A 27,199-nucleotide genomic window follows, 5' to 3' on the forward strand; every position below is an offset into this window, starting at 1 on the left:
AACCCAAATCCATCGCTAAGAATTGACGCCAGATTTACCTTGTTCGCCAACATGCTTGAATTCTTCAACCTGTTTGAAATTAAGCCATGTCTTCACCCACACTTTGGGCTCGTAAAGAGGACATGAAGAAGATGAGCATTCTTGGTTATGTTTACTTTAATCAAAATATATAGAAATAATGAAATGAATTAGATAAATATTCGAAACTTAAATAGTAGTTGTATCTTCCAAATCATCATATGGTAATAGTACTTCTATAGTTCTATAAATTTATTAGTAGTTAATTAATATTTGAATAATTGCAATCAACATAATAAATTATTTGAAGAAGCAACCATATAAGCTTATGGAATGAGAGAATGCTACACTTATTAATGTTGCTTAAGGATTATAGGAGTTAAGCAAATTTCCAGATCATAAAGCAAAGTGATGCCATTTGAATAAACTTATTTTAGGCAAATAAAGCAACCATATAAGCTTATGAAATGAGAGAATGCTACACTCATTAATGGTTGCATAAGGATTGCTTAAGTCAACATATAAATTTTCTTTAATGGGATGTAGGTCAATTAATATGGGCTGTTTAATTCATGTGTTTTATGTTGTGTGAATTGCTTAAGGTCATCCCTAAGCTACTGTACATGATATGTCAGAGCTAAATTCGTCCCAATTTGTGTGGGTTCTTTTCTCCTTTTCACCTAAGCCATATGCATAAACCATGTACATATTAAGTAGAAGCAACTAGTTTTCACTCTTGTGAAACAAAACATCTAATGCTTTTTGTATTGTGAGAATTTACTTGGATCATAGTAAGAGTACCCATCCAGTATGGGTGTCGATCTGTGTCCAACAGGGTGTTTTTTGCAAACGTTTACATGCTATCAAATTAAGAGTGTCAAGATTTGATTGGAAGTGTGGATGTTGACAGGTGTAGAGAAGGCATATGAAAGCCAAAGTATCAGAAAGGACAATATCTAATGGAAAAAAAACTGTATTCACTAATGCATTAAAACCCCCCATTGAATCAAGAACCCAACAAGTACTTATGAACTTTTGATGTAGCCTGATGTGGGCATATAGTGAAATATACTGTCCTAATTCCATTTGTGGAAACAAAATTGTCAATATAGATTTTGGCAAAAGTTGGAATGTAAAATTTGTTTATTTATCTCCTCATAAATTTTTTGATAGGATATAAATAATTTAACCTGAAAAATCCAAAAAAGTTAATATAGGTTGTACAGATGAGTTACTCGACTTCATGTGCACGCATTATCCAGACAAAATTTGTTGGTACGGGAAGCATCCGACGATCGAACCTTAGTTTTGATAATGGCAAAGGGATTCAAAGTTAAATTTAATTGTTATCTAATGTGTATGACTGAGTGTTTCAGGAAAGTCCTAACTACGATTAGGCAAGGTGAAAACCCTAGGGGGTGGTAACCCTAGGTCCTAGGGGGTGGTAACCCTAGGTGGAGAAAAGTCCTAGCTGCGGTTAGGCAAAAGGAAAACCCTAGGGGGCGGTAACCCTAGGTCATAGGGGGTGGTAACCCTATGCGGGAAGTCTTGGCGGGTCGGCGCTTCGGGCAAAAATCCTAGGGGGTGGTAACCCTAGGTTAAAATCCTGGTGTCGCGAACCGGGTAGAAGTCTGGATGGGCCGAGGACCGGACATCCAGCATGAAGACCGGAAGCATCGGATGTTGAGCAAAAGTCCAGTCGATCTGGAGGATCGTACTGGCAACAGGTATATCTCCTGAGAGGAGTAGGTGAGGGCGCGTTCCCTGTAGAGGGAACAGTAGGCGTCGGGTCGACCTAGGGTTTTCGGTCGAAAACCCGAAGTCATACCCAGACAGTCCGAAGGCTGTCAATTCATTTGTTTATATATTATCTTTAGTGTTCTAACTCTGTTTTGCAGGAAACTAATACTTTTGTGCAGGGTTAGTACTGACCGGGATCGGTCGACCGAACCTTTGGATCGGTCGACCGAACCTTGGGATCGGTCGACCGAACCTCCAAGCTACCAAATTAGATCTCCAGAAGTTGGACCAGGCTCGACCAGGGATCAGTCAACCAGACCTCAGGATCGGTCGACCGAACCTGGGATAGGTGTCGACTGGATCAAGCCGAGGTGTGCGGGTCAGAGGAGACTGATCGGTCAACCGAACCGTGGGATCGGTCGACCGAACCCAGGGATAAAGTTTGACCAGATCAAAGAGGAGCGACGGATGGATGAATCAGATGCGGTGGAGATCATCTGATCGGTCGACCGAACGTGAGGATCGGTCGACCGATCTGCTTCGGGTCAAATCTGATCCCGAGACTTGGGGATTTGGATCAGACCTTGCAGAGCAATAAAAAGAGGCCTCGAGGTGCAGCTCATATCATCGAATTCCGAACAGAAGTCTTGTGCTCTCGTGTGCTCCGTACGCTTCAACAACGCTCTGCTGCAACAACGAACTGAACCTCCAACGCTCTTCTACTTTTTTGTTCGTTGGTAAAACTTTCTTATTTGTACTTAACTGTAATTGCTTCTAGCTTGTAATAATTTTGAATTTATAGTTGTTGCCCACCGAAAGTGGTCAAGGACCGCGGGCCTTCGAGTAGGAGTCGCTATAGTCTCCGAACGAAGTAAAACACTTGCGTCTCTGTGTGTTTGCTTTAACTTTCCGCTGCATTTCAACTCTGTGTTTTAAATCGATAAAATAGCCACGAGCGCTATTCACCCCCTCTAGCGCTTTCAATCCATCAATTGGTATCAGAGCGCGGTCGTTTTGAATCGGTGCAACCACCATTCAAAATAATTTTTTTCGTGGTATTTTCAGGTTTTTCGGAGTCAATTAGAATTTGGCTTTATAAGCCATATTCTAATTTTTTTCTCTCGAATCAGTTTTCTGCTCGAGGTTGGTGCAACACCACCCGAGTTCGTGTTCTATTCTTTTTTATACCGCACTACTAAGCCAGGACCAAGTCCTGGGATTTTCTTGTTGTTTATTTTTTTATTGTTGATCTAAAATGGCCCTTCAAGAAGGCTACAGTACAGCCCGCCCCCAGCTATTCACCGGAGATGACTTAAGATACTGGAAGGGTCGGATGGAGGCATATCTCCAGACTCATTTTGAAGTCTGGATGATTGTCAAAATCGGACTCCAACTACCAACTGATAGCGCCGGCAAACCACTACCATACGAGGACTGGGACGCATCTCTGATTAAGAAGGTGGAAGCCAATGCCAAGACGACCTGCACCCTCCAGTGTGGCCTATCAAAAGAAGAACTCAACCGCGTAGGCCCCTTCAACAGTGTCAAGGAGCTGTGGGAGAAACTCATTGAACTTCACGAAGGGACGTCCGACACCAAAGTAAGTAAAAGAGACTTAATTTTCAATAAATTATTTAATATCAAACTGCATGAAGGTGAGACAGCTGCCCAACTCCATGCCCGAATTCAAGATATGCTCAACGACCTTCATGCAATTGGACAGATGATAGATAACGGGGACATCATAAGGTACTCCTTAAACGCCTTTCCGAGGAACACCTTGTGGGCATCCATGGTTGATGCTTACAAAGTTTCCAAGGATTTATCTTCAATAAAACTAGATGAATTTGTAATACCCACTAAGCTTGTAAGATAAATATATGAATTTGGGATTTTTCCTTAGAAAAATAATAGGAAGTGAGTTGAAGCAAAAAGAAATAAAATGAAATAAAAAGAAGAGGAGGTCAAGGATTGAACCATGAACCTCTTATATTATATTTCATAGAATTAATTAATAGAAACCAATTGGGATAGAGAGAAGATGTTGATAACAAAGGAGGGAAACTCATGATAAAGGTAAGAGTAAAAGCTAGCCAAAAGAAAACAAGAAAGGAGCAAGAGAAAGGCAACTTGCCTTCCTCCCTTTCTCTCCCTCTTCCTCTTTGTTCTTGCCGAAAATTTAAAGAGGGAATTATGAGGATTCAATCCCCCTTATTTCATCATGAATGGTAAGAATAAATGAATAAATAAAATAAATAGGAAATAGAAAAAAAAAAGGCTAAGGGAGAAGGAAAGCAAAAATCAATTTTGCTACCTCTTCCCCCTTAACATAAAAGGGAGTAAGAAAAGAGAAGTTTATTTTTCTCTCATTTTCTCTCATTCTTCCTCTCCCTCTCCCTCACCGAAACCATCAGTCCCCTCTCCTCCATCTTCGGCCCCAAAGCCAAGGTTTTTCCCCTAAGAAGCCTAAGATACAAGGAGGACTTAGCAAGGGAATCAAGGGAAAGGAACTAGAAGGAGAGGCTACTTCTTTCATCACCATACCTTAGATCCACAAGCGAAAAGGATGTAAGCTTCCCCTCACCTGTGGTACAAGGCTTTTTATGTGATTTTCAGATTTTATAAGGATTTGAAAACCTAGGAAAGAATTTAAGAAAAATTCGGCCAAAGAAAGGGTTTTCAAATCTAGGAAGGTTTAAACAAGTCCTTATTTCATGATATTTTCTCTATGCTATGTAGGAAGGATTTTCTTCATGTTTTTATACCTAAATGATGCTTGATCAGAGGAGTACCTAACCCTAGAATTTCGGCCAAAAATATTTTAAGGAGGTTAGGGAAAATATTGTGTAACCAAACTAGTGCAAGATTCTCTCCATGAACTATTAAGGATCTTTTATTGGTTTTCTTGCTTAAAAGTTACTTGGAACCAAAAGAAATCCATTTATATGTTTCGGCCAAGAAAAGGGCTTAGGGTTAGGAAGACCTTTAAATTTAAGAAACCATGTTTGTATGATAGAATATAGAGTTTTCTTAAAGAATTGCATGTTGAACATTGCTAGAAATTCATGAACTCTTATTTTAGATTTTCGGCCATGATAAGATGGATAGTTTAGAAAAGCTTAAACAAAATTCTAATATGCTCAAGACCTCTGTGATATTATGATATGAAGGTTGTTTAATGTTCTTATGTTTAAATTGAGTATAGGAAAATTAGTTACATGATATATGACATGTAAGATCACAAGGGTCCTAGCTTGTTTATGAACCAACTTTGTATATGATGTTCTTAGTAATTTTTGCCATGAAACTTACTTAGGTTTTCCATGCTTTAGGCCACTTAAAACCTAGTTTAAAGATTGGTAGGTTTCGGCCATGAGGAAAAATAAAAGAAAAAGGGAAAGAAACCTAGGAAGCCTAAGACACAATTCACATGTATGTTTATTATGCTTGTCTTTATACATGCTATGAAACTTGTATGATTTCTTATGCTTTTAGGCTATTTGAAGCAAGTTTATATACTGTTGAGTTTCGGCCAAGTAGGGTTTAAAAGACCTAGAGGCCTTAGAAATGGAACCAAATGTGTTAAAAGTGCTTCTTATGAAAATAGGATAATGTGTTGATTGTGTCACATGCTTGTATAATTTTTCCATGACCTAAATGGACCATTGTATGTTTCGGCCATGAAGGAATAGATGCCCTAGAAACCCTAGAACAAGAATTAAATATGCTTATCTCACTTTACATGGAATATGATAAGTAGAAAGACAAAGTTCCCATGCTATATGTTGTTTAATGACCTAATTGAGGCTTGGGTAAGTTTCGGCCATACATGTTGTATAATGTCTTGTTATGAATTTATACATGATGTTAGTTCAAGTTCACATGCTTGTATGTTTGTTTTTAGCCCTAATGAACACTTGTTAAAAGTTTGACTATGACATATGTTAAGGGCTTGAAGGACTTAGGAACTAGCTCAATATGCTTACTATATTACTTGGAAAAAAATGCTATAAATATGGTTTAAGGTTTCCATGCTTTCATGACAATTGGGACCTTGTTTATATACTGATAGGGTTCGGCCACATGAGTTTAAGGACTTGGAGAACTTAGAAACCAAGTAAATCATACTTATAATGCTTCCTATGAAATTCATGTAATGATAATTTAGGTTTCACATGCTTGGAGGTTGTTTTTACCTAAATTGAGACCTAAGGGGGGTTCGGCCATGATAGGAACCCAAGGGTTTAGGAAGCTTAGAACCCAAGTTAACTATGTTACCATGTTTCTTATGATAGTATAATCACATGTTACACCCTTATGCTTAATCATGTATGCTTGTGATTTATACCTTTTTATGATATGATATGTGGATAGAGATATGCATGTTTTAATGATATGTTATGTGCTTAGAAATATGCATGCTTTAATGATATGCTATGTGAGTAGAAATATGCATGCTTTAATGATATGCTATGTGCTTGGAATATGCTTGTTTTTATGATATGCTACGTGGATAGAAATATGCATGCTTTCTCAAGACATGATGTATGCCTAAGTGATGCATACTTTTTATGATATGATGTATGCCTAAGTGATGCATACTTTCTCAAGACATGATGTATGCCTAAGTGATGCATACTTTTTGATGATATGATGTATGCCTAAGTGATGCATACTTTCTCAAGACATGATGTATGCCTAAGTGATGCATACTTTTTATGATATGATGTATGCCTAAGTGATGCATACTTTTATGACATAATGTATGCCTAAGTGATGCATACTTTTATGCTATGCTATGTGACTAAATGATGCATTTTTATACATGCTACTTTACTTTGTAAGGCTTGTACCAAGGGTGGACTCCTAATCAGTCTATAGGCCTTGCTTTGTGATCTAGGCTAATAAGGGATGGGCTCCTTAGTACGCCCTAAGCCTTGCTTTGTGATCTAGGCTAATAAGGGATGGGCTCCTTAGTACGTCCTTAGGCCTTGCTTTGTGATCTAGGCTGATAAGGGATGGACTCTCTAAGTATGCCCCTAGGCCATGCTTTGTGATCTTGACCTAGTTCCTAGTATGATTCAAGACTTGCTACCTTGGATATACTTAGGACGCGCGCATTTATGTTATGTATGGTACAAGTCGGGGCCCTGAATATGTTGATATTATGTTCAAGTATATATGTAAGAAGAAATGGTTTTAAAAGATCATGAGACATACACATGTTTTTCGGATACATGTTTTCAAAATCATATTGCATATACTTTATGATCATGTTGTGATAATGCTATGATTTATGATATGCCATGATTAGATATGACTATGATATGTTTCATGCCATGCTTTAAGAGATGAGATGCCATGATTAGATATGAATTATGTTATATTTCATGCTATGCTTTAAGAGATGATATGCCACGACTAATTATGATTTTGTTATGTTGCATGATATGCTTAAAGAGTATGATATGTTATGCCATGACTAGTTGAGATCATGTTATGTTGATATATTCTTTGATTATGTAATGATTTATGGTTTTAGTGAGTTGGAAAGGAACTTACTGAGCCATGAGTGCTCATAGCTTACTTTCCTTGTACCACAGATAAAGGAAAAAGCAGGATGAGCTAAAGGAGCAGTAGGAGAGGCAAAGAGATGTGTGTGGCGGTGGCTAGGCAACCAAATAAGAACCTGCTTTAAGAACTTTTAGGAATTACACTTTGGTTTCATAAATTGTAGTACTACATGGTTGACTTGATGTTATGTTTCTATTTAACTTGTTATCATGTTATGGAAACCATATTAGTGTAGTTCGGTTTTTATTAAACCAAGAAAAATGATTTTTAAGTCTTCCGCTGTAATATGTACGTTGAGTATCGTAGCCCCGTCCCTTAGGGTTAGCAGGGAGGGTGGGCGTTACAGGATTGTTTTCTGAACTAGAATTGCATGAGCAGACTAATGCACGCCCGATCGAGAAAGGTGTTGCTTTGGTTGCAGGTACCAGTAGAACGCGCGAACCGACATCAAGGTGCAAATCCAAACCCGAGTCCAAAGATGAATCAGACGCAGAAGACGAAGAAGAAGTTATTTCCGAACTGTTAAAACTCGTGCGGAAAATATGCAAGTCAAAAAGGGCAACTCAAACGAACCCGAAGGACAGATCTGGAGTCACCTGCTACGGATGTAACCAGAAGGGGCACTACAAGCCGGATTGTCCAAACAAAAAGCAACGTAAAAAGAAAGCATTAAAAGCAACCTGATTCGAGTCCTCAGATGAATCTGAGTCCGACGAAGAAGAACCGACAAGCTTCCTCGCGTTGCCAGTACAAGTAAATATTGACGAAACCGAGTCTGAATTCGAGTCTGAAACCGAGAGCGAGTCAGAAACTGAGTCCGAGCGAAGCCACGGATCCACATCCGTTTCCGAAGGACCGAACCCCACTGTAAGTGCTTTAATGTATAGTATTAACTTAGATGATGTGGAGAATTTAATTCCGTACTTGCTTAAAAAGTTGGCTAAATCCAACGTCCGGGTTAAGTCGCTCCAAAACGAGGTAACAGCCCTTAAGGGAGCGACTAACTCGAGTTCTTTAACTGAGTCAGTTCAAATTGGAAGTTCAACTCAAGTTCAACAACTTGAAGAAGAAAATTCAAATTTGAAAACTCAAATTAAGGAACTCAAGAACACGTTGGAACGGTTCACTATGTAATGCCCGCCCTCCCTGCTAACCCTAAGGGACGGGGCTACGATACTCTATGTACAAATAACAACGGAAGACTTAAAATAATTTTCTTAGTTTCATAAAAACTTTTCTTTTGTTTTTCTTTTCATCAAAACCGAACTACACTATCATGGCCTCAATAACATGATATCAAAATTAGTAGAAACATAACATCAAGTTACACATAAGGTACTACAATTCATGATACCAAAGCATAGTTCTTTAAAAGTTTTTAAAGCAGGTTCTTATTTGGTTGCCTAGCCACTGCCACACACATCTCCTTGCCCCTCCTGCTGCTCCTCTAGCTCATCCAGCTTTTTCCTTTATCTGTGGTACAAGGACAGTAAGCTGTGAGCACTCATGGCTCAGTAAGTTCCTTTCCTACTCACTAAAACCGAAAATCATAGTATAATCAAATAATGTCTCAACATGGCATCATTTCAACTAGTCATGACATAATGTAACATACTCTTTTAAGCATATCATGCAACATGAAGAAATCATAACTAGTCATGGCATATCATAGCGTAAAGCATAGCATGAAGCATAACATAATCGTATCTAATCATGGCATATCATCATAAGGAGTCATGGCATATCATACACATGAACATATTATGGAACATAACATAATCATATCCAACCATGGCATATAAATCATCATAAGGAGTCATGGCTTATCATACACATGAACATATCATGGAGCATAACATAATCATATCTAACCATGGCATATAAATCATCATTAGGAGTCATGGCATATCATACACATGAACATATCATGGAACATAACATAATCATATCTAACCATGGCATATAAATCATCATAAGGTATATGCATATGATTTTGAAAAACATGTATCCGGAAAACATGTGTATGTCTCATGATCTTTAAAACCATTTCTTCTTACATATATACTTGAACATAATCTCAACTTAAAGGAGATCCCGGCTATGTACCACTTACATATTGCGCGCAACCTATGTAGGTCCAAGGTAGCAAGTCTTGAACCCTACAAGGCAAACATACTAGGACCGAGTCTTACTCCATCGACCTAGGGGCACTTAGGAGCCCATCCCTAACGAGACCCGAGTCTTATTCCATCGACCCCGGGGTGCTTATGGAGCCCACCCTTGGTACAAGCCATATAAAGTAAAGTACATGTCATACTTATACATATCATACATCATAAAAGCATGCATCACTTAGACACACATCATATCATAAAAGTATGCATCACTTAGGCATACATCATGTCATAAAAGTATGCATCACTTAGGCATACATCATATCATAAAGGTATGCATCACTTAGGCATACATCATATCATAAAGGTATGCATCACTTAGGCATACATCATATCATAAAAGTATGCATCACTTAGGCATACATAATATCATAACAATATGCATCACTTAGGCATACATCCTATCATAACAATATGCGTCACTTAGGCATACATCCTATCATAACAATATGCATCACTTAGGCATGGATCATAAAAACATGCATATTTTAAGCATAAAGCATATCATCAAGCATGCATAATTTAACCACATAGCATATCATGAAAGCATGCATATTTTAGGCTCATATCATATCATCAAAGCATGTAAAATTTTCCCACATATCATAACATAAAACATGCATATTTTGAACTCATAACATATCGTAGAATTTCTCATCTTGTATAGTTCACAAGCATACATGTCTAAGCATAAAAGTGTATCATGTGTTCATCCAATCATAAGGAACAATGTAACATGATTAATTTGGGTACTAAGCTTCCTAATCCTTTGGGTTCTTATCATGGCTGAAACCCTCTTAGGTGCCCATTTAGGTTTTAAACACATCCAAGCATGTAGAACCTAATTCATTCACATATCATTTTCATAGGAAGTATCATAAACAAGGTTTACTTGAACTCTAAGTTCTCCAAGTCCTTAAACCTCATTTGGTCGAATCTTAACAAGTGTGAAACAAGGTTCTAAAGGACATAAAGCATGGAAACCTTAACCATATTTATAGCATTCATTTCAAGGAATATGGTAAGCACCATTGAGTTAGTTCCTAAATTCTTTAAGCCCTTAAATTTATGTCTTGGCCGAAACTTACAAGTACTCATTTAGGTTTTCAAACAAGCATACAAGCATGTGAACTTACTCTAACATCATGTATAAATTCATCAATGGCATCATACAAGTGGTCATGGCCGAAACATCCCTTAGCATCAATTTAGGTCACAAACAACATATAGCATGTGAATTTTTAGCTTTCTACATTTCATATTTCATGGAGAGTGACATGAGCATGTTCAATGTAAGTTCTAGGGTTTCTAGGGCATGTATCCCTTCATGGCCGAGACCTTAAGATGTCCATTTGAATCATAGTTAAATATGTAAGCATGTGAACACAACAACATGTTATCTCAATTTCTTAAGAAGCATCTTTAACACATGAGGCCTAAATTTTTAGGGTTTCTAGGTCTTTAAACCCTACATGGCCGAACCTCATCAAGGATAGAATTTTTTCAAATGGCATAAAAGCATAGAAAGTCATAACACATTTCATAACATGTATAAAAGTCAAGCACTATAAGCATACATTTAAATTGTGTCTTAGGTTTCCTAGGTTTTTCCTTTCTTTATCTCATAGCATATGTTTGGCCGAAACCTTCCAAGTCTTTAAACTAGGTTTTAGGTGGCCTAAAGTATGAAAAACCTAAACAAGTTTTATGGCAAAAATATCAAAGAACTATACATATAAATTTGGTTCACAACAAGCTAGGACCCTTGTGGTCATAATTATCATATATCATGCAACCAATTTTTCCTATACTCTAATTAAGCATGGGAGCATTAAACAACTTTCATATCTTATTTTCATGGAGGTTTTGAGCATGTTAAAAATCTGTTTAAGATATTCTAAGCCATCCACCTTACCATGGTCGAAATATTAAGAGTGGTGTTCATGAGTTTCTATCAACATACAAGCATGCAACTTCTTTAAGAAACTCTATATTCTATCATATAAACATGGTGAGTTTAAATTCAAAGTATTCCTAACCCTAAACCCTTCCTTGGCCGAAACTTGTGAGTGGGATACTTTTGGTTCCAAGTAACCTTCAAGTATGAAAACAATAATGGATCGTTAACCATTTATTTAGAGGGTTTTGTGCAAGTTAGGTAAACAAATAAATTCCCTAGCCCTTATAAAAGCTTTTTGGCCAAAACTCTAGGGTTAGATACATCTCTAATCCAACATCACATATATATAAAAATATGAGAGAAAACCTTCTTACAAAGCATAGAAAAATTATCATGAATCAAGGCTTATTTTAAACATTCCTAGGATCACAAGTCCTTCCTTTGGCCGAATTTTTCACAACTTTGTTCTAGGTTTTAAAATCCTCATAAAATCCAAAAACACATCAAAACTAATTGTACCACAGGTGAGGGGATACTTACATCCTTTTCGCTTGTGGTTCTAAAATGTGGTGATGGAAGAAAAGGGTTTCTTCTTCTTGTTCTCCTCCTTTGTTTTCCCTTGGTAGCCTTACTTGTATCCTAGGAGGAACTTTGCTTTGGGGGCCGAAAATGGAGGAGAGGGGACTGAGGTTCTCGGTGATGGAGAGGGGAGAATGAGAGAAATGAGAGAAAAATCCAATCTTCTCTTCACATGCTCCCTTTTATGTTAAGGGGGAAGAGGTAGCAAAATTGGTTTTTGCTTTCCTTCTCCCTTAGCCCTTTTTTTTCATTTTTATATTTATTTTATTTATTTATTTGTTCTCATCATTCATGATGAAACAAGGGGGAATGAATCCCCTTAATGGTCCTCTTTAAGTCACGGCAAAAAGAGAGAGGAAGAGGGAGAGAAAAGAAGGAAGGCAAGTTGCCTTTCTCTTGTTCTTTTCTTGTTTTCTTTTGGCTAGCTTTTACTCTCATCCTTATCATGAGTTTCCCTCCTTTGCTATCAATATATTATTCATATCCCAACTGGTTATTACCCATTAATCCTATCATTTACATCATGAGAGGTTCAAGGTTCAATCCTTGACAACTCCCTAATTTTATTTCTTTTTATTTCTTTTTGGTTCAACATTCTACTAATATTTTTCTAAGGCAAATTCATCATTCTCTTATTTTATCTTAAAAGCTTAGTGGGTGTTACACACTATGAGTTCCAAGAATTTGGATCTGATTCTTGGAAAACAGCGAGCCGTTTACAACAAATCCGGACTTGGATTTAAGACCAAAACAAAGTTTAAATCATACTTGTCATTAGTAAATAGAAATAATAGAAACATAATTCAAGCATGGGTCCCCAAGTCAAACTTGGTTAATCAAGTTGGACCTGGTAACTATTGGGTCCCCAAGGATCAGATCCATTTCCTTGATAGACCATATCGAGGCTATGATCCAGGGGGATCAAATAGAAAAACTATCTCAATAAATAGATAAAATGCTTGTTGATTTATTTTTCCTTACAATATACATGCTTAGACTAGGATAGCTTAAGGATCTAGGCATAATTTACACTTGCTAGTTAAATCTAGGAGTTTCAAAAAGAAAATTAAATATATATTTCTTTGAGCGGTTCTGTCTAGGAAGGGGTGGATGATCTCATACCCAAGAAGGCCTAGAGCCTCACCCTGACCTGGGAATCAATCTTTGAAATACTTATTTAATTGACTAATTGGAAAACCTATTTTTAACACAAATGTAAATTAATCCTTAGAAACTATTTAAATCAAAGATAACCATCTCACAAAAATACGTAAGATTACCTGTTTGATAACTTAGAATCGGGTGAGGTGGATCTAGGTTAAACTTAGTCTTAAATAAATTCAATTTAATCAAATAAAATGACTTAATTAACTTAAATCAAATTTAAAAAGTATTTAAAAAATTACTTTAAAAATCCTTTGAAAAATTATTTCAAAATTACTTTAAAAATTATTTGAAAATCATTTTAAAAATCCTTTTGAAAAATTTCAAAATTACTTTAAAAATTATTTGAAAATCATTTTAAAAATCCTTTGAAAAATTATTTCAAAATCAATTTCAAAATCATTGAAAAATTATTCAAAATTATTTCAAAATATTTGAAAAATTATTTCAAAATCATTTTAAAATCCTTTGAAAAATTATTCAAAACTATTTCAAAATCTTTGAAAAATTATTTCAAAATCAATTTCAAAATTTTTAAAAATTATTTCAAAATTGAAAAAATTATTTGAAAATCAATTTCAAAAATTATTTTAAAATTATTTTAAAATCCTTTGAAAATCAATTTCAAAATCTTTGAAAAATTATTTCAAAATCTATTTCAAAATCCTTGAAAAATTATTTCAAAATTGAAAAAATTATTTGAAAATCAATTTCAAAAATTATTTTAAAATTATTTTAAAATCCTTTGAAAATCAATTTCAAAATCTTTGAAAAATTATTTGAAAATTGAAAAATTATTTGAAAATCAATTTCAAAATCTTTGAAAAATTATTTCAAAATCTTTGAAAAATTATTCAAAATTATTTCAAAATCCTTTGAAAAATACTTTGAAAATTAATTTCAAAAATAATTTTAAAAATACTTTGAAAATTAACTTCAAAATTAATTTCAAAAATAATTTGAAAATTAATTTAAAAATAATTTGAAAATTACTTTGAAAATTAATTTGAAAAATAATTTGACAAATGCTTTGAAAATTAATTTCAAAAATAATTTGAAAAATACTTTGAAAATTAATTTAAAAAATAATTTGAAAAATTCTTTGAAAATTAATTTCAAAATTATTTGAAAAATACTTTGAAAATTAATTATTTCAAAAAAAATACTTTGAAAATTAGTTTAAAAAATTATTTCTGAAACTTAGAATTTAGAAGAAATTTTGTTAGACTTTAATGTTTACAGGAAAAATAATTTGAAAAGCTAAGTGTTTCCATCAGTACTCTTTTTTTTTCTTCGTCCCTCTCTTTATTTTTTGATATATGGCAAAGGGGGAGAGTATAAGGAAATTCAAAAAAAGGAAACTAAAAGGGAAAAATTCAAAGGAAACTAAAATTAAAAAATTCAAAACTAAAATTCAAAACTAAAAGAAATCAGTTTCAGGGGGAGCTCCTATTAAGGGGGAGCTCCAACATGCTTAGGCGTTATTTATGCTTGTACTCATTTATATTTACCGTTATTGCATTTTTTTACTTAACTTTGAATTTCGATTGTCATAATCAAAAAGGGGAAGATTGTTGGTGCGGGAAGCATCCGACAATCGAACCTTAGTTTTGATAATGGCAAAGGGATTCAAAGTTAAGTTTAATTGTTATCTAATGTGTATGACTGAGTGTTTCAGGAAAGTCCTAACTGCGATTAGGCAAGGTGAAAACCCTAGGGGGTGGTAACCCTAGGTCCTAGGGGGTGGTAACCCTAGGTCCTAGGGGGTGGTAACCCTAGGTCCTAGAGGGTGGTAACCCTAGGTGTGTTGGTGCAACCTCAGGTCAAGGTTGACCTGGTTGACCCGACTCGAGTTGACCTGACTTGAGTTGTATTTTGATGTTTGACAAGAACAAAAGAGTTGTATTTTGATGGGAGATTGTTGGTGCAACCTTAGGTCAAGGTTGACCTGGTTGACCTGACTCGAATTGACCTGACTCAAGTTGTATCTTGATGTTTGACAAGAACAGAAACTTGGGAGGTTGTGAGTGCAACCCTTGGTCAAGGTTGACCTGGTTGACCCGAGGTGAGTTGACCTGACTCGGAAAAGTCCAAGCAGGGAGCTTGGCACGGGAAAAGTCCAAGCAGGAAGCTTGGCACGGGAAAAGTCCAAGTATGGAGACTTGGCACGGAGAAGTCCAAGTATGGGAACTTGGCAAGTGGAAGTCGGAGAGGGCTCGGTAGCTCGTTCTCTGGACCGGAAGTGGAAGTCGGAGAGGGCTCGGTAGCTCGTTCTCCGGACTAGGTCAGAGAGGGCTCGGTAGCTCATTCTCTGGACCAGAAGTGGAAGTCGGAGAGGGCTCGGTAGTTCGTTCTTCGGACTAGGTCAGAGAGGGCTCGGGAGCTCGTTCTCTGGACCGGATGGAAGTCGGAGAGGGCTCGGTAGCTCGTTCTCCGAACTGTGGTCAGAGAGGGCTCGGTAGCTCGTTCTCTGGACCGGATGTGGAAAGTCCTGGTGAGTGAAGCCAGGCAGACGGAAAAGTCCTGGTGAGTGAAGCCAGGCAGATTGGAAATCCTGGTGAGTGAAGCCAGGTGAAAATCCTAGTGAGTGAAGGTAGGTGAAAGTCATGGTGAGTGAAGCCGGGCAAGGAAAAATCTAGATGGATCAAGGATGATCGGGCATCTGGTGTTGAGAAGGTCAAGTGGGTCAAAGGGATTGACCGGACACTTGGTGGGGAGTCTTAGCAGGTCAAGGGAGTGACCGGATGCTAAGCATGATGTACCAACAGGTCAAGGTTGACCGGATGTTGGTTTGGAAGGCTTGGGACTTGGTTTGGGCAAAAACCAAGCTCTGGATCGATCAGTGGATCGATCTAGTGATACACTGGGTATCTGGATCGGTCTGGTGACCGATCAGTAACCAAACAGTAGCCTACTGAGTGTTATCTGATCGGTCTGCAGACCGATCAGGAAACAACAATCAGAAGGCAAGAAGTTCGGGAGAAAAGGGTGCTGATCGGTCCCTGGACCGATCAGAGGGAGCTCTGATCGGTCCCCGGGACCGATCAGGGTACACACAGAGAGTTGGGCATCTTTGTAAGCGTTCTGATCGGTCTGGGGACCGATCAGCATAGAGCCTGATCGGTCCCCATGACCGATCAGCAGCACCCTGGACCGATCAGGGTGGAGCCTGATCGGTCCAGGTATAGCCGTTGTAAGTGACAACGGCTATCTCCGTCTTCTTCGCTGTCTTCTTTGCGTAGGTTATAAAAGGAGATCGAGGGCTTTCTACAGTTCAACTTCCTCTCCGAAAGCTTCTGCTTCTTCTTCTTCACTACTGTGATTTGAGCATTGCTTAGCTCGCTCCTTCTTGAAGCTTCGGGTGAGCTTTCCTCGACTGATCAGCTGCTGCTGTGAGTTTCCTGAAGTTACTCCTTCGGATTCCAATCGACAAGAACAGTAGGCAAGCTTTGTTTTGTACATTCATATTGTCTTCTGTTTTGTGCTGTATTTTTGTACACCTTTCTTGCTGTTGCAAGAAGTTTCTGTGGCGAGGTTTCTCCACCTAGAAGGAGTGTTCTTATTAGCCGGTTTTCCGGGGACTCATCCACCGACGGATTGATAGGCTTCGTCCACCTTACGGACACACCGAGGAGTAGGAGTATCATCTCCGAACCTCGTTACATCTTCGTGTTGAGGTTTTCTTCTCCTTTATCGTTTCTATTGTTTATTTCAGCTGCACTAACCCTAATCGTAGGAAGAAATGAAAGAATTTGGGGTCGGCTATTCACACCCCCCTTTCTAGCCGCGACCATCGATCCTAACAAGTGGTATCAGAGCGAGGTCGCTCTTCGCCGGATTAACACCCGAGGGAGCACAAGCTAGAGATGGATCAACTCGGAGAAGACAACACCATTCCACCTTTCTACGATCGCGACGACTTCGCGTTTTGGAAGGTAAGAATGAAGTACTTTCTTATGACTAACCTTGAAAATTGGAGTTGTGTTCAATTAGGTTTCAAGCTTCCGATGGACAAGAAAGGAGAAACCCTAGAGAAGAAGGAGTGGACCAAGGAACAAGTCCACCAATCCCTAGTCAACGATGAGGTATTGAAAATTTTTGAATTTTCTTTACCTAATGACATTCTATGTAAGATAGGTGGATACAACAATGCCAAGGAGTTGTGGAACAACTTGGCTAAGTTCCATGAGGGGAACTCCACTTCAAGCCATGAAGAGGAGTCAAGTGAGCCAAGTAGCTCACATCATGGAGGAGAGGAATTAGAAGTTGAGGGATACTCAACATCTAAGGAAGAAGAGGAGGAGAGTTCTTCTTCAAGAATGGAGCAAGAGGAAGAAGCTTCTACCTCCGGAAGGGATGAAGAAGAAAGTCTTCATCCATCCTCAACCCTAGGTAACTCAAGCATTTCAATTTCAAATAAATTACACATAATGTGCTTTGAGTGTAGGGAGTATGGACATTACAAGAGTAAGTGTCCAAGGAGGATTAGGAAGACTCCACCGGCACCAAAAGTCAAGGAAACCGGAGTCCCGATACGCAAGGGCAAGGAGCACGTGGTGTGCTTCCAATGCAAGCGAAGGGGACACTATAGGAGCCAATGTCCGAGGGGGAGGCAACCTCACAAGGACAAGAGATCGAGCACATGTATAGGGGGAGCTAGGGCAAACCCTAAGGTAATCTCTAAGGCACATTCTTGCAATTCTAGTAGGATGCATGCTAGTAGCCTTATTGCTATTGTCAAGAATGATAAGCATGTTAATTATAGGAATCAATATACATGCTTAGGTGCCAAACATGTGAGCCTAGATAAGGATAACACTAGGAAAGCCAACCCTAGAATTAACCCATCTAAGGCTAAGGAAAATCTAGGTAGAAATCCAAAATCAACTAGACACATGCCTAGGAATGCCTCAAAGAAAAATGAAAAATCAAAGCTTGAGGTATTAGAGAAAGAAAATCAAGTCTTGAGGTCAAGACTTGACTCTCTAGAAAAGGCTCTTGAGGATTTAACTCTAGGGTCTAAGGGTCAAAAACCCAAGTCCAAGGACATGAAAGGTTTGGGTCACAAACCTAAGTCCCAAGTGGTCAAGCCCACTTATCACAATGTTCCATTCGATTATGGAATAAGACCTAGGGCTAGAAAGACCATCACCAAGGTCACAAGGGGGGTCACCCCTAGAGTTGATCTTGATGAGTCCCAAATGACCAAGGCTTCAAAGCCTAGGAGGGTCATTAGAAGGATTGCTAGGAAAGTCATCCCTAGTAATACTTAGTGAACCCAATGAGCTCCAATAGGTATTGGGTTCCTAGTAGCGTGATTTCATCACGCTAGATGAGTTAGGGTGTGCCAACCTTACTTGAATAGGTAGTTAACCTAATCATGGCAAAAGGTGGCACTTTAGGAGTTTTCAAGGTGTAATCAAGCCTTGAAAATGAAATGGAAAGCTATTCCTAAGGTGATTAGGATGTGCCAATCACATTCGAGGAGTTCTCTAGAGTCAATTGGCACATAGTGATCTAAAAATCTTTGGTATATGATTTTAGGTCTATTACTCTTAGGAATATAGAACCTATGGCAAAATGATCAAAACTGTCAAAAATGGCAACTAAGGTTAAAATTAGGTATTTCCTATACCTTTACATGTTATTTTCCATATATTGTTTGTCATATGCCATGTCATGACATCATATTTATTTTATGATCATTTAAAATGTCATGATAATGCTTAGGTTGTTTAAATGTCATGCTTTATTTAAGTTTCATACTTTATGCCATGACATCATGACATTGGCACATGTTATTATGTATGATATCATTTTATGCCATGTCATCTTCTATTACATTTATAATCAATGAAATTGATTTAAGGTTAAAAACACAATTTGATATGGAGATCAAATTGATGTTTAGAAAATGCATGAGACCTTAGCCTAAGATAACCTAAACCCATATCTCACATCAAAATTGACTTGGATGTGTTTGATACACCTTAGATGTGTGTGAGATATTAGGATGATGAGTTAGGAACAAGGTGCATAGTTCTTGTATCTAGATGAGCCTAATTCAAAATTGGGGATCATAGGGAAAGCTTATGTACAAGTCATGTACATTTAGCCCAAAGATTGTGGTTCTAAATTAAATGGTTTAAAATCATTTCAAAATTGATTTGAAAAACCTTGATGAAGCTTTTCTAGTGATAGCATTCATCATTGAGCAAAGTGATACAAAATGAGTTAACTTTGAGCTATTTCAAAGACTTTTGAACTTTGTATCAAGATTTGAAAATGGAACTTATTTTCATAGAAAATTATTTTTCCATGATAGTATATGTTATGAGGAATGTATCCTCAAAATTTTACAATTTTTGAAATTTTCTGTGATTTTCTAGAGGTTTCTGAATTTCGAGAGAAGAAATCAGAAATCAGAAATCAGAGTTGTGGACCGATCAGAGGGGATTCTGATTGGTCCAGGGGTGCCTGGATCGGTCACCGTGACCGATCCAGGGAATCCCTGATCGGTCTGGTGACCGATCAGGGCGTGCCAAGTTGCTGAAATTCGACTGGTTGTCTGAAATTTCAGCTCGGGAATTAGTGTTTTAGAGTTCTAAAGGTTTGAAACTCTCCGAGACATTGTTGGTGCAATGGTCAAGGGGGAGTTGACCTTTAGGGGGAGTTTTACCTATTAGTCAAGGGGGAGTTGACTTTTAGGGGGAGTTTTTACTCCTAAAAGACTTAAGTGATATGAGATTATCACTAAGTTAATTGTTGACTCTAGTGTCAAGGGGGAAATTAAGGGTTTCAATGAAAGATATGGGACTTTCATTAGGAAGAAACTCTTGACCTTGATTCACTCCTTTTGATGTATGTCAAAAAGGGAAAGAATGTCTAGAGAATGTTCAAGGAAGAACATTGGAGTTAGTGGGAGAGTTTGTTGATCACGACGAGTGAAGTTGTGAACAACGATAACTTACTCTTCAGGGGGAGAGTTTGTTGATGTGTGCCAATAGGGGGAGAATGAAGGGTTTAAGTTAGGCCTTCATTATCTAAGAAGGAGGTTGACTTCTTAGAAGGAGAATGTAAGGTTGTAACTTATGTTTCATTACCTAGTGGCATGAGGAAAGTTGAGGCTATTGGATTAGCCTAACTTAAAGGTATTGTCAAACATCAAAAAGGGGGAGATTGTTGGTGCAACCTTAGGTCAAGGTTGACCTGGTAGACCCGACTCGAGTTGACCTGACTCGAGTTGTATTTTGATGTTTGACAAGAACAAAAGAGTTGTATTTTGATGGAAGATTGTTGGTGCAACCTTAGGTCAAGGTTGACCCGGTTGACCTGGTTGACCTGACTCGAATTGACCTGACTCAAGTTGTATCTTGATGTTTGACAAGAATAGAAACTTGGGAGGTTGTGAGTGCAACCCTTGGTCAAGGTTGACCTGGTTGACCCGAGGTGAGTTGACCTGACTTGGAAAAGTCCAAGCAGGGAGCTTGGCACGGGAAAAGTCCAAGCAGGGAGCTTGGCACGGGAAAAGTCCAAGTATAGAGACTTGGCACGGAGAAGTCCAAGTATGGGAACTTGGCAAGTGGAAGTCGGAGAGGGCTCGGTATCTCGTTCTCTGGACCGGAAGTGGAAGTCGGAGAGGGCTCGGTAGCTCGTTCTCCGGACTAGGTCAGAGAGGGCTCGGTAGCTCGTTCTCTGGACCGGAAGTTGAAGTCGGAGAGGGCTCGCTAGCTCATTCTCCGGACTAGGTCAGAGAGGGCTCGGGAGCTCGTTCTCTGGACCGGATGGAAGTCGGAGAGGGCTCGGTAGCTCGTTCTCCGAACTGTGGTCAGAGAGGGCTCGGTAGCTCGTTCTCTGGACCGGATGTGAAAACCCTGGTGAGTGAAGCCAGGCAGACGGAAAAGTCCTGGTGAGTGAAGCCAGGCAGATTGGAAATCCTGGTGAGTGAAGCCAAGTGAAAATCCTAGTGAGTGAAGGTAGGTGAAAGTCCTGGTGAGTGAAGCCGGGCAAGGAAAAATCTAGATGGATCAAGGATGATCGGACATCTGGTGTTGAGAAGGTCAAGTGGGTCAAAGGGATTGACCGGACACTTGGTGGGGAGTCTTAGCAGGTCAAGGGAGTGACCGGATGCTAAGCATGATGTACCAATAGGTCAAAGTTGACTGGATGTTGGTTTGGAAGGCTTGGGACTTGGTTTGGGCAAAAACCAAGCTCTGGATCGATCAATGGATCGATCCAGTGATACACTGGGTATCTGGATCGGTCTGGTGACCGATCAGTAACCAAACAGTAGCCTACTGAGTGTTATCTGATCGGTCTGCAGACCGATCAGGAAACAACAATCAGAAGGCAAGAAGTTCGGGAGAAAAGGGTGCTGATCGGTCCCTGGACCGATCAGAGGGAGCTCTGATCGGTCCCCGGGACCAATCAGGGTACGCACAGAGAGTTGGGCATCTCTGTAAGCGTTCTGATCGGTCTGGGGACCGATCAGCATAGAGCCTGATCGGTCCCCATGACCGATCAGCAGCACCCTGGACCGATCAGGGTGGAGCCTGATCGGTCCAGGTATAGCCGTTGTGAGTGACAACGGCTATGTCCGTCTTCTTCGCTGTCTTCTTTGCGCAGGTTATAAAAGGAGATCGAGGGCTTTCTACAGTTCAACTTCCTCTCCGAAAGCTTCTGCTTCTTCTTCTTCACTACTGTGATTTGAGCTTTGCTGAGCTCGCTCCTTCTTGAAGCTTCGGGTGAGCTTTCCTCGACTGATCAGCTGCTGCTGTGAGTTTCCTGAAGTTGCTGCTTCGGATTCCAGTCGACAAGAACAGTAGGCAAGCTTTGTTTTGTACATTCATATTGTCTTCTGTTTTGTGCTGTATTTTTGTACACCTTTCTTGCTGTTGCAAGAAGTTTCTGTGGCGAGGTTTCTCCACCCAGAAGGAGTGTTCTTATTAGCCGGTTTTTCGGGGACTCATCCACCGACGGATTGATAGGCTTCGTCCACCTTACGGACACGCCGAGTAGTAGGAGTATCATCTCCGAACCTCGTTACATCTTCGTGTTGAGGTTTGCTTCTCCTTTATCGTTTCTATTGTTTATTTCCGCTGCACTAACCCTAATCGTAGGAAGAAACGAAAGAATTTGGGGTCGACTATTCACAACCCCTCTCTAGCCGCGACCATCGATCCTAACAAGGTGGAGAAAAGACCTAGCTGCGGTTAGGCAAAAGCAAAACCCTAGGGGGAGGTAACCCTAGGTCATAGGAGTGGTAACCCTATACGGGAAGTCTTGGCGGGTCGACACTTCGGGCAAAAATCCTAGGAGGTGGTAACCCTAGGTTAAAATCCTGGTGTCGCGAACCAGGTAGAAGTCTGGATGGGTCGAGGACCGGACATCCAGCATGATGACCGGAAGCATCGGATGCTGAGCAAAAGTCTAGTCGATCTGGAGGATCGTACTGGCAACAGGTAAATCTCCTGAGAGGAGTAGGTAAGGACGCGTTCCCCATAGAGGGAACAGTAGGTGTCGGGTCGACCTAGGGTTTCCGGTCGAAAACCCGAAGTCAGACCCGGACAGTCCGAAGGCTGTCAATTCATTTGTTTATATATTATCTTTAGTGTTCTAACTCAGGAAACTAATACTTTTGTGCAGGGTTAGTACTGACCGGGATCGGTCGACCAAACCTCCAAGCTACCAGATCAGATCTCCAGAAGTTGGACTGGGCTCGACCAGGGATCGGTCGACCGGACCTCAAGATCGGTCGACCGAACCTAGGATAGGTGTCGACTGGATCAAGCCGAGGTGTGCGGGTCAGAGGAGACTGATCGGTCGACCGAACCGTGGGATTGGTCGACCGAACCCAGGGATAAAGTTTGACCAGATCAAAGCGGAGCGACGAATGGACAGATCAGATGCGATAGAGATCATTTGATCGGTCAACCGATCCGCTTCGGGTCAAATCTGATCCCGAGACTTGGGGATTTGGATCAGACCTTGCAGTGCTATAAAAAGAGGTCTCGAGTTGCAGCTCATATCATCGAATTCTGAACAGAAGTCTTGTGCTCTCGTGTGCTCCGTACTCTTCAACAACGCTCTGCTGCAACAACGAACTGAACCTCCAATGCTCTTCTACTTTTTTGTTCGTTGGTAAAACTTTCTTATTTGTACTGAACTATAATTGCTTCTAGCTTGTAATAATTCCGAATTTATAGTTGTTGCCCACCGAAAGCGGTCAAGGACCGCGGGCCTTCGAGTAGAAGTCGCTATAGGCTCCGAACGAAGTAAAACACTTGCGTCTGTGTGTGTTTGCTTTAACTTTCCGTTGCATTTCAACTCTGTGTTTTAAATCGATAAAATAGCCACGAGCGCTATTCACCCCCCCTCTAGCGCTTTCGATCCATCAAAATTATGGTAATCAATGTTCAGAAGAATTAAATATTATAAATACACATTTTAAAAAATAATGTTGCAAACACCATTACTAGTTTTCTACATATACAATGTGAAATTTTCTAGGACTCAGATTTTACGTCTAATTAGATGTAGTGACAGAGAAATAAACTCATGCTAGTAATAGCACACAAAGTTACCTATATAAAATTTTGTCTGCAACTGGTTTAAGGCAATTTCAACATTTATCATAGAGACTAATCACCTACAATTATGAACAATGGTCTTGCCATCACATAACAACAAACAAAACAAGATATAATTTCCAACTATTTGGGGTTGACTTCCTAGATCTTATCTAGTAATTGTAACTCTATATTGAGTTGAACATCTTAGCAAATAAAAAGAACTTTTCGTTTGTTCTGGAAATGATGATAAAAAATAATCACATTAAATTGAACATTTTTTGTTCTATATTTGTACTCATGTTGAACATTTTTTGTTGTTCATCAGGAAACATTAAATTGAAATGCTAGAGAACTTCCACATAACTACCTTATAATAACTCCATTCAGACCAGCAGATGTTGATAAATAACAGGCATAGGATTTTTTTAGCTGTTCTTCAGGAAGGGTATCAAAAGTTTGTCAAAATATCTTATCGTAGCCACCTTCTCCAATCACTTTGGTTCCTTGAGCAATTCTTCCCATGGTAGCTTCAACAAAACTTGGTCCTGTGTTCACAGGAGTTGAGAGAGATTATTAAAAGTGAAAATCAGAATAAGAAAATGCAAAATTTGCAATATCCAGAATTCATAAGAGAAGTAATTCAGCTGAATATATTAAGTCATAATAAAGTAATTCAGCTATATTAACAACAACAACAAAACCAATAATTTGCAGCGTACAAATAAATTCATGATGAGATACAAAACTTGATTAATTAGTCTGTATTCATTACCCACTTCATTTAATTTCACTTACTAACTTCAACCCATACGGTGAGCTCAATTAAATCCCTAACTTGTACTAGACATAGGAGAAGCAATTGGAAGGTAAAAATCACTCTTGGTTTTGAAACTCCCTATTACTACAAAAAATGATATTGCCAAAATTTTTAAAAAAAGGAAGAAGAAGAAGAAGAAGAAGAAGCAATGTTCTCTGCTCTGCTGTGTTCTATGATCACAAAACCTAGTCTTAATCGAGATTAATGTGATTGAAAAAAAAAACAGAGTCACTATAACAGAACAGAACTTCAATCGATATTTGCAGAGCTAATATGAATGAGGTATAAACTCAGGTAAAGCGTTGCTCACGATGCTGCCATGTATTTTTAGACAAGTCCTCAGCTTTCTTCGCCGACTCCACAAGTTTTTTCCCCATCTCTTAAGCATGGTCTTCACAGTCTCCGCTGTACCTAACCATTCGAAAACCTCACAATCAGAAGCTAAGTTAAAAGAAGATAGACTCATTGCCAAGCAAATTTAAGATGGGGAAAAAGCTAATACTTGTCGACGAGGAAGAGTTAGTGGCGGGTGAGCGAGCGATGTAAGGGTTCGACTCAGGCGGTGCTACTTCAGTGGAGGCGGGGGCATGCAATGCCTCCTTTGGTAGATCAGTAGGATGAGAGTCAGGATGTACAAAGGTCTTCGGAATTCAGAAGAGCCGCCTGTGAGGAAGCTGCCGGAGCATGGGCTTGGCGGTGATGTAGCTCGGGCTTCGGCAGTTCGCTCCCTTCCTTGCAGTGGAGGTTTTCCAACCTCGGAGACCCGATTCATGTCCTAGGTCGTCACCAGGACAAAGCTCACGGTAGCGCAGGGACCAGATTAACGATTCTGACATACCAAAATAACGACACAATAATGAACACCAAAATAACGGCACCAAAATAACGATTCCATCAATCTTCTTCTCCCCTCCCACAACTGCCTCCACCGTCAAGTGATGTAGAGTTCTAGCGACAACTTGCTCCCTCGCCTTCACAACACGCGCAAACTCCAAAAGCGCATTCTGCACATCGACAGATCAAAAAACATTGGTCTGGAGAAAAAGCCCCAATTTTGGGAGAGAACAAAAAACAGTAATTAGGAGGAGCGCAAGACCTGTTTCTTGTTGTGCTCGTCGACGGCAAAGCGAGCGAGCTCCTGGATCTCGGTGCTGTTCTCTCTTCCTTCGGATTCCCTCACGTTGCCAACAACCGTGCCATGGTGGTCGTGGGCGTCCTCTCGCTGTTCGGATCTCGTCAGCCCCTACCTTAGACGGGAAGAGCGAAGAGAGGAAGGAGGAGGAAGAGAGGATCGGATGAGGAGGCAGAACGGAATGATTTATGATGCGATTTTGCTTAGGACCGAAGCAGGTGGTTTTGATCCTGCTCGGGAGAGGAATAGGCGTCGATCCAAGAAGGGGAAGAAGGAAGGGGCGTCGATCCAGGAAGGGGAAGAGGGAGATGAGGCTAAGAGAGATGGTCGGAGGTTTAGGTTTAGGTTTAGGCTGAGAGAAGGGGCACGATATTGGTTTAGGTTTGGAGGGAACTTTGTGAAGTGTTGTAAATTTTGGCTGGTGAAAAAATTAAATTAATTTTTTTTGGTTCATTAACACCGGGTTTTAAAAACCGCTGTTAAAACCGGTGTATATTAACAAAAAAAAGTCGCTCATAGACATCGGCTAAAAAACCGATGTCTATAAGCGAAAATCTGCGCTCATAAACACCGGCTTTTGGAAAAATCGGTGTAAAATACTCAAAAACATTGGTTTTTGCTTAAAACAGTTGTTGTTCCACCGATGTCTATGAGGGTTTTTCTTGTACTGTATGGATCAAACACTTAAAAAAAAAATCAAGATTCAAGGACAAAATTTAGAGATGAAAAATTTTCTCCCAAATCTATAATAAATTTAGGGATAAAAAAAAAATCATCACTAATTAGCAATGAAATTTGCAACCAAATAGTTGTCTCAAATTAGCAACAAATAATATTTTGTTGCCAAATTCTTTATGAAATAGCGACCAAATTTGATAATTGTTGCAAACTCTATCACAAATAACATATTCATTGTAAATTTGTAAGTGGAAGCAACCCGAGGAGTTTCTCTTGGCCTTCTACCGGGAACTAGTCCCGGACTACTACCACAAGGGCCCAGACTGTTATAACAAGAATGAGCAACCACAGACCTCTATGGCGGAAAGCTCCCCGCCCAGAGATTCAAAGAAGGGGAAAGCTATAGTCCTCAGGGAGAAACCCCGAGGAGAACTCGAAATATCAAGAGATAGTTCGTAAGGCATCGAAATATCATCCAAGTGTTTCGCGTGATTATTTTATCCAACATATTTCTTCTAATCTTACAAAGGTATTTCATGGCCTTCACACATTTATTCCATATTTCTTACTCTACTTCTTTCATGAACCTATTCATAAAATATGATCATTTAATATCATATTTGATATTCATAAATTATGAGCTAATTATTGTAAGTTATTATACCAAATACTGAACATATTCTTGATATTATTTAAAAATAATAATAATAAAAAGACCTACTTCAGATAAAAACAAACACAGTAGCACCTACTTTATTTTTCAATTAAAGAAGATATGAACATAACTTCCAACTAGCCAGTCAAAACAACTTAAAATTGCCTATAAGCTAACTAATATTTTGATCATATTTT

General features: G+C 39.2%; 1 protein-coding gene across 1 annotated transcript; it reads right to left on the bottom strand.

Moving 5' to 3' along the window:
- On the bottom strand, window positions 1–26,811 carry LOC121994709 (cysteine proteinase inhibitor A-like). The gene is made up of 4 exons (XM_042548653.1): window positions 26,701–26,811; window positions 25,634–25,780; window positions 25,437–25,541; window positions 1–117 (listed from the first exon to the last, which is right to left on the bottom strand). Exons 1-4 carry the CDS (start codon window positions 26,809–26,811, stop codon window positions 16–18), a joined length of 465 nt encoding a protein of 154 aa, XP_042404587.1. The 3' UTR covers window positions 1–15.
- Window positions 26,812–27,199: the final 388 nt, after the last annotated feature.

This window comes from Zingiber officinale, chromosome 6A, assembly GCF_018446385.1.
Source record: "Zingiber officinale cultivar Zhangliang chromosome 6A, Zo_v1.1, whole genome shotgun sequence".
Taxonomy (NCBI): Eukaryota; Viridiplantae; Streptophyta; class Magnoliopsida; order Zingiberales; family Zingiberaceae; genus Zingiber; species Zingiber officinale.

Excerpts from the sequence above, each read along its gene's own strand:
- LOC121994709 (XM_042548653.1), bottom strand. The coding sequence starts at position 26,811 with ATGCCTTACGAACTATCTCTTGATATTTCGAGTTCTCCTCGGGGTTTC. Across the intron at positions 25,542-25,633 it reads ACGAGCACAACAAGAAACAG|AATGCGCTTTTGGAGTTTGC; the intron begins GTCTTGCGCTCC and ends GTCGATGTGCAG. Across the intron at positions 118-25,436 it reads TTGTGGGAGGGGAGAAGAAG|CTTTACGAGCCCAAAGTGTG; the intron begins ATTGATGGAATC and ends TCTTCATGTCCT.